Source organism: Engystomops pustulosus, chromosome 6 (genome assembly GCF_040894005.1).
Source record: "Engystomops pustulosus chromosome 6, aEngPut4.maternal, whole genome shotgun sequence".
NCBI classification, from domain to species: domain Eukaryota; kingdom Metazoa; phylum Chordata; class Amphibia; order Anura; family Leptodactylidae; genus Engystomops; species Engystomops pustulosus.
Window position 1 is genome coordinate 141,014,048 of NC_092416.1, and position 8,292 is coordinate 141,022,339.

The 8,292-nt window shown below is 40.1% G+C and overlaps 1 protein-coding gene across 1 annotated transcript; it reads left to right on the forward strand.

Annotated features, from left to right (window-relative positions):
• Positions 1-633: 633 nt before the first annotated feature.
• LOC140064481 (keratin, type I cytoskeletal 12-like) lies at positions 634-8,030 on the forward strand. Its single transcript, XM_072111411.1, has 8 exons — positions 634-1,341; positions 1,798-1,880; positions 1,991-2,147; positions 3,939-4,100; positions 4,761-4,886; positions 5,783-6,000; positions 6,493-6,548; positions 7,809-8,030. The coding sequence occupies exons 1-8, from the start codon at positions 712-714 to the stop codon at positions 7,904-7,906; spliced, it is 1,530 nt and encodes a 509-aa protein (XP_071967512.1). The 5' UTR covers positions 634-711; the 3' UTR covers positions 7,907-8,030.
• The last annotated feature ends 262 nt before the right edge of the window (positions 8,031-8,292 follow it).

An 8,292-nucleotide genomic window follows, 5' to 3' on the forward strand; every position in this document is an offset into this window, starting at 1 on the left:
TCAAAAGCAGTTTAAAACATAAAAGCTCTGATTGGTTGTTCTGGACTATTAGGACATTATTGTTATTAGATACTTTTAAAGAATACAGTCCATAATTGTGCCTCATGTTTGTAGCAATTGTAATATGTGATATATGTGACATTATTTAGAATAATTACTATGAAAAAGTTCTTTTTGTGCAATATTCTGGTGACATAAATGTTCTCATTTAGATAGCCTCAACTCCTTACACCCTGCATGTCTTACTATATGTAAATCAATGGAATTGTAGCTCTTTCTGCAGCTCTAATCCCTTTGTGTCCTGAGGCAGATTTACACAAAGATCAATAGCAGAAGTAGGTTCTTGATCATGTGGCACAGTTCCTGAAGCTTTCAGCAGAAATCTTAAAATATTAAGGCATAAATAATTTGTTTAGACAGGTTGGGAAAGGCCTCAGCAGCTTATAATGACAGGCTAATGACACTCCACCCATATTCCTTTTTGATTTAAAAACTATAGCCTCAGGATAAAATATTTGGACAGATAAGAACATATCAAAACAGAATAAATTATTCACCTGGGCACCAAATCCATAATCTTACACAACATTTACAAGAATATAAGAGGAAACGCCCAACGTTAATTTATATAAAAGGAACTGAACAGTCGTATCTGCTGGTCGATATAGCAGCTACAGATTGCACTGAAAGCTCCATTTCTATTCCACCATCATGGCAACCCAATATGCAAGGTCCTTGGGAGGTGGTGGTCAAAGCTCTGCTTCATTTAGGAGGTCAACACAAAGCTTCCAAAAAGTTGGGGGAAGCAGTGGAGGTGGAGGATATGGTGGGGGGCAAGGAGGAATTATAATGAATGGAGCAGGTTTTGGAGAATTTGGCTATGGCGAATTTGGAGGCGGTAATTTTGGTGATGGCTACGTTCTAGGTGGTGGAGGTTATACTGGAGGAATTGGCGGAGGTGCTGGTGGTGGCTATGGAGGAGGAATTGGTGGAGGTGCTGGTGGTGGCTATGGAGGAGGATTTGGCGGAGGTGCTGGTGGTGGCTATGGAGGAGGATTTGGTGGTGGTGCTGGTGGAGGATTTGGTGCAGGATTTGGTGGAGGAGCTGGTGGATTTGGTGGCGGTGGTGGAATTTTGGCAAGCAATGAAAAACAAACTATGCAGAATCTTAATGACCGTTTGGCTTCCTACTTGGACAAAGTCAAAGCTCTAGAGGATGCTAATGCAGATCTTGAGCATAAAATCCGTGAATGGTATGAAAAACAACGCCCTGGCTCCACTACTGGTACAGGCCCAGACTACAGCAAATATGAGAAAACTATTGAGGATCTCCGAACTAAGGTAAGAGATAAATGAGCACACAATATATAACCTAGACAATGGAATTCAGTAGTTCTATGTCTTTGTTTAATTGATGTCATTTTTGCTATTGTGCAAGGGGTTGTTCCAGGCAATAAAAAAAGGGAACTAACAGAGAGTAGGAAGAGGTTCTCATTTTTTTTTAAGTTTTTTTATAATAATGAGTTTATTTAACCAGTGATAATTTACTGAATTTATTTACCAAAAAGACTGCCTGTGGATATTTTGTGGCGCCATTTTGAAGTTTCTGTAAGATGATGTTGTGATGTTGTGACCCTCCCTTTTCTATGGTGGTTGGAAGGAACTTTCAAGTTGTAGATGAACAAAAACTATCCTTAGGTCATACTACATTTCCTCTCTTTGAAGGAGACAGAAGCATACATCCTGTATGTCCTGGTTTCACGTGTTAAAGTTGTAAATTTCACTATTATGTTGTAGATCCTGGCTGCCAACATTGACAATGCCAAGATCATTTTGCAAATAGACAATGCCCGGCTGGCAGCTGATGATTTCAGACTGAAGTGAGTACACATACAATGAGGCTTATATAGAAGATATGTACCCATAAAGATGACTTCAATAATGTACCCATAATGTACCCATAAAGATGATATCAATGATGTTCCCACAGATATGAGAATGAGCTTGCTCTCCGACAAAGTGTAGAGGCTGATATTAATGGTCTGCGGAGAGTCCTGGATGAACTGACCCTATCAAGATCTGATCTTGAAGTCCAGATTGAGAGCCTGACTGAAGAACTTGCTTATCTCAAGAAGAACCACCAAGAGGTAAGCTGTGAACCGTTTCCGAGGCTCCAAATTATGACTGTCACTGGAGTTAGACTAAAATGTATGATATATGATTATATTAAAAGATGCTTCTGTAAAAACCTTGTTAAAGTAATGTATCTCCAAAAGAAAACTAACCTAATAATTACCTCTTTGGAGCTAGATATTTACTAATCTCTTTTAGAAGAGCACACCACAAATTTACCATTTTAGCTGTAATTTTGATTGGTTATTTCATAAAGATTTAATTGTTTGTAAAATTGTATGTTGCTGGATCTCCCCATCCGCTCAGTGAACATTACACAAACACTAGACCTAGAAACGAATTAGCTGCTCATGTGGATCCACTACCCATTAATTCCAATGAATTTTGAAAGCCAAAATGTATAATTTGTTTATGAACCTTTTCTCCTAATACTGAATATTGTCCAGACATGAATGCACACTTAGGAAGTTACATCAGACATAAGTGTTGATGAACTTTAGGATGGAAGGGTATGACATAAAAGGTGGAAGATGATTGATGAGGATTCCTATAATCTACAATTATCCTTTAAATAAATATCTGAAAAGTATTCAAGTAGCAGAAATCCAAATATATTTCCCCTCTGGCGTCCCAGTATTTATGTCCAGGACCTGCCTGATCATGATCCTCAGGAATTTTCTGAGCTTTGAGTATGGCTGCTCTGTAATTTACATTCTCTACTTGAAGGAGTCAGGCAATTACTACTTTTTTTATGTGGGTGAAGGGAAGCCTGAATCTTAGAAAAACCTCTCTTTAAAGAAATCAATATTTTATTTTGTTATTTTTAAAGGGGTTGCATAGAAGTAGAATAATTCTGTTTCTCAAAAACAGAGCCAATTGGTATTGCAACTTGCCTTATTCATTTCAATAAGACGGAGCTGAAATGCCAGACTTTGGAGCAGATTGGCACGTTTCTGGGAATAAGTAGCATAAGTTGCATCTTTTCCTAGAACTCACATCTGTGTGTTACCATTCACCTTTTTAATAGGGTGGGTACTTATATACTGACAAAGAAACAAGCTAGCAGTGTGAAACTCTATAAAGCCACATCCAAGCGACAAGGGGAATTCAAAATTGTAACACCCAACTGCAAATGTACAGCATGATGAACAGCTTGATGTAGGAGCTACAAGATGCAATGTTTCACTATGTATATTGGTTATCCACAGTGAATGGGACTCAGCTATGCACAGGTCATGTGACTAATGGAAATGACGTCACTGGCCTGTGAAGTGGAAGTGCCACTCATTGGGACACCACTGCTGTTACACGGCTTATAAGTAGGATTCTGTGGACCAAGGACCTTGATCAATCTGCTTTAGATGACCTACCTTACCTAATCCACCTGTCTCCTCGATTCTCCTCTGTCTCGCCTCTCTTCCAGTCTCTCCACTGGTTACCATTGCACTGCGAATTCAATTTAAAATACTAAGATGACTTACAAAGCCGTCCACAACCTGTCCCCTCCATATATCTCTGAACTCATCAGCCAATACCACCCCACCCATAATCTCCATTTAGCTTCACTCTGTTATTGTCCGCTCTTCTCACAATCACATCTAGGACTTCCCCCGTGCATCTCCCATACTCTGGAAGTCTCTACCAAAATTCCTTAAAACCTCTATTAAGCTCTTGAACATCTAGTTTGCTAAAGGGTTAAATAAAGGAAACGTCTGGAGATTGATATAAACATGTAAATCGCATTTACAGCTGTATCTAATAAGTCATTACTATTTTTTGTTCCGTTATCTCCTTGGTGTTTCCAGGAGATGAACACTCTTCATGGTGCCCAAGCCGGGCAAGTTACCGTTGAGATGAATGCGGCTCCAGGTCAAGATCTAACCAAACTTCTGAATGATATGAGAGAACAGTATGAAGCTATTGCTGACAAAAATAGAAGGGAAGCAGAGGCGCGCTTCCTTGAGCAGGTAAAGGAATATCTCACATTCTCATTTAGCCAAGTATAGGGAGTGGTTAAGGGATATCTTATGGTCTTATACAGGCAAATGTAGGGTGTGGTAAAGGGAAATCCCATTGGCCCATGGAGACAAGTGTAGAATGAGGTTAAGGGATATCAAAGGGTGTCAAGTGTAAAGGTTGTAAAGGGAAATTCTACTGTACGTTCTCATGGAGACAAGTTTAGGAAGCAGTGAAGGGAAACCTTATATACTCATGTAGACAAGTGTAGGTAGGAAGTGAATGGATATTGACTCTTCTCAAGGAGACAAGTGTAGGAAGTGGTGGAGATAAATCTTATGTTCTTGTTGTAACAAATGGGGCAAAGGGACTCTGGAAAGGCACAGTTTGTCAGAACACACAGTGGTACACAGGATTCCTATCTTCCTAGAAGTCCTGGCAGTTTCATCATCACACACTGTGTAGTTGTGTGTGTCTGACAGGATTACTGAGGAGACCTCAACATGTAACTGCTAGTGCTAAAAGTAAGATATTCTCTAATTAACTTATCTTCAGGAGATCCTTTTAATAAATGGGGCAAACACCTCTCATTAACCTGACCAGACTTATACGTACAAGTTCTCCCACATGAACAATAAATTAAAATGTTAACTCTAACCTTTGTGTTTCAGAGTAAGGAGCTGAAGAAGGAGATTTCGGCTGGTGTGGCTCAGGTGCAATCTAGCAGTTCTGAGATCTCCGACTTAAAAAGGACCCTTCAAGCCCTGGAGATTGATCTGCAGTCCCAGATGGCACTGGTATATGAATATGACTATTATTTCATAAGGATATTAGATCTCACTAGGATCTCGCTACATTCTGATGTTATGGGATGGAAATTGTTGACTACAAAGATCTACCTGTCCTCTGCCATCTCCCATATCCAACCCAAAAGAATAGGAAATAAAATTTAAAAACAATAATTTCTCTTATGCACCAACATTTCTGCTATAGGTTAAATTTCTTCTGATCCCTACAGTCTTGTCGCGGAGCCACCATAGCACCCAGAAAACAGGGAGCTGTAATCTGTCAGTTTCTGTCAGATGACGGCTGCTATTTTCCCTTTAGATTAGGACATCACTATTCCAGGCCAAAATAATGGGGGTCATTTTCTAAGGGCACGATTTTCCCAACGTGTTACCCGAATATTTCCAATTTGCGCCGATTTTCCCTGTATTGCCCCGGGTTTTTGACGCACGCAATCGGATTGTGGCGCATCGGCGTCAACATGCACACAACGGAAATCGGGGGGCGTGGCCAAACTAAAACCCGACGGATTCGGAGAAACCGCCGCATTTTTTTAAAAAAAAGTGTTGCGGGACACGCACTTACCTTCATCAAGTATAGGATTGTGAACTCCGGCGGGCCTCGGCGGACTTCAGCGTAGCAGCGACACCTGGTGGACATCGGAGGAACTTCCTTAGTGACCCGAATCCACCGCAGAGAACGCGCCACTGGATCGCGAATGGACCGAGTAAGTAAATCTGCCCCAATGTGTTTGGGAACTATATGGTATTGCACACAGACTGCACAGCTTTCTATTTCAGTCTCACACTCAGTCAGGTGCTAGTAAGGCTTATACTGCAATTCCACCAATAAAATGTGAAATGTTTAAAACAAGATAATACATGATAACAATTGTTCACTTTTGCAGAAAACCTCCCTTGAAACCACATTGGCAGAAACAGAAGGTCGATTCTGTGCCCAAATTGCACAGATACAAAGCATAATTGCTGGCGTGGAAGAACAATTGGCTCAGCTTAGATGTGATATGGAACGTCAAAGTGATGAGTATAAGCAGCTGCTTGACATCAAAACCCGACTTGAACAAGAAATTGAGAAATATCGCCAGCTTCTCGAAGGAGAAGGCGGGTAAGGATGCCATATACTCAATGGGGGTCATTTATCTTAGGACTTTTCTCTTTTTTTCTCTTGATTTTGAGACTTTTTTGGGCACATCTGATATATTTGTGCCTAATTTTTTTTCTACTCTCCTAGCAAATCTAGCCGCACAAGAATGTTTCTGTGTTGTGTGTAATATATCTTTAAAATCCAGATGTGAACGTATGAAAAAGTTGCAATTTTGGCACAAATAGTGTTTAAAAAGTCGCAAATAAACTCCAATCCTGACGAGGCGTAGGATAAACTTTAGAAGAAGTTGCAGAAGAGTTTGAGACCCCATAGACTCAGCTGCCTGATATATCAACCTCTAAGATAAATCAAACAAGTCTGAAAACCCAGAAAAAAAAAAAGAAAAAAGAAATGCACAGGTGTCCTGACTAAAGATAAATGACCCCCAATGACTAAGTATATGCTCAATGATTATGTATGTTCTTTAAATAATAAACTCCTTCTTTACTCAAGGTCGTCAATTGGAGGTTATAAAGGTTCCCCAGCAGGTTCAGTGGATTCTTCCAAAAGTAAGCCATCTTAAAGAATTGGTATAATGAACTATGAAATGCATATAAATCATTTAAAGTAGGATAGTAGTATGTATGCAGTCATGACAAAGACCACACTATCAGTCTAGAACACAGAGAGAGAAAGAGAATCTCAATATTACATTGGGGCACATCTATTATTTGCATCGCACATCGCAATTCTGTTTTTCTTGGTGTGCAAATCGTGTGGCTTATTAGACTGTGATTTTAGATTGTGTTTCAAGGGCTTAAAGGGGTTGTCCACTTACAGCAAATAATTGATATGGTTTGTGTAAGGAAAAGTTATACAATTTTCCAATATAATTTCTGTATCAATTCTTCACAGTTTTCCCAGATCTCTGCTTGCTTTCCTGCTATAGGAAGCTTTTATGTTTACTTCCAGCGGACAGAAATCTTACCATGGTCACACAGGTGCAGGTTAATACTAACGAGCCGTGCACCTGTGTGACCATGGTCAGATTTCTATCCACTGGAAGTGAACATAGAAGTGGGAGTGAGCCCGCGTGGGGCGTTACTGTCCCTGCACTCGCACACATACTGCAGCCGGCGACTTTTCACATGTAAAAATTCACTGGCTGCATTTATTTCTATGTCAGGCAGGGCACAAGCGCTGGCATATGATAAATACGCCCCATAATCTCCATTTGGGTATACTTCGAGCTACTTGCCATGGCTAGTTGACAGGTCGCAAGGGGAGCAACTGAACCCAAACTTGAAACTTTGGGTCCACTCATCTCTCTAGACATTACCAACAGCTGAGGTGCAGTGCTATGTACTGAAACTATTCATAAGTGTTTCCACTTTAGACATGGATGACATGTCCCTGCCTGTTTTCCAAGGAAAGGAGAACACCCATTACTAGGACTGACCCCATTCGGATTCGGGCATACGTCTAGCTACTAGTCATGGCTGTGATTGGCCAAGGGGACACCATTGGCCAATCATAGCAATGGCTAGTTGACAGATCGGGCTTGGAGCAACTGAACCCCAATCCTGAAACTTTGGGATACAGAAAATATCCTCAAGTGATATCCACTTTAGACATGGATGACATGTCCTGCCTGGTATCCAAGGAAGGGAGAACACCCATTACTAGGGCTGATAACTTTAAAGGGGGGGGGGTCTCTTATTGTTCATGTTTACTAGCACATTGTTTGCTGAGCATTTTTTGAAATATTTTCTATAGCGAACTTTCCACTTCCAAATGTAACTTCACCCTTTTTGGTTTTTTTTTCAAAGATCCAAACAGAAAAAGAATGGTCAAGACAGTATATGAAGAAGTGGTGGATGGAAAAGTCGTCTCTTCTTCAGTTAAGGAAATTGAAGAGAAATATTAACACAGGCCATAGCAGAAGTCAGGGGGGAATTTCTCCTTCAAGGAACACCTGATGCCTCTTCTTTTTTGATGCTTTTCTGTTTCCTTTGCATGTTCAGACCAATAAACTTTTGCAAGCAACAAAATTTAGTTTTCTATGTCGGGAGGGAAGCATTCACCAAGTGCATTTACATTGTGTTTACAATGTGCGTTACATTACCATTGTGTTTGCATTGCGCTTAGCTTGCATTTATGTAAATGCAATATAAACACATTGTAAACACAATTTAAAAAATAAAAATAAAACATTGAGAATACTCTCGACAAACTATCTTGAATTATAATCAGTATATGTTTAATGTTGAACAAATCCTTTCTGTCAACAGTTTTGACCCCATACAGCTGCAG

Coding starts and splice junctions, on each gene's coding strand:
- LOC140064481 (XM_072111411.1), top strand. CDS start 712: ATGGCAACCCAATATGCAAGGTCCTTGGGAGGTGGTGGTCAAAGCTCT. Junction 4,101..4,760: donor AGGCGCGCTTCCTTGAGCAG/GTAAAGGAATAT, acceptor TTTGTGTTTCAG/AGTAAGGAGCTGAAGAAGGA. Junction 6,549..7,808: donor TTCAGTGGATTCTTCCAAAA/GTAAGCCATCTT, acceptor TTTTTTTCAAAG/ATCCAAACAGAAAAAGAATG.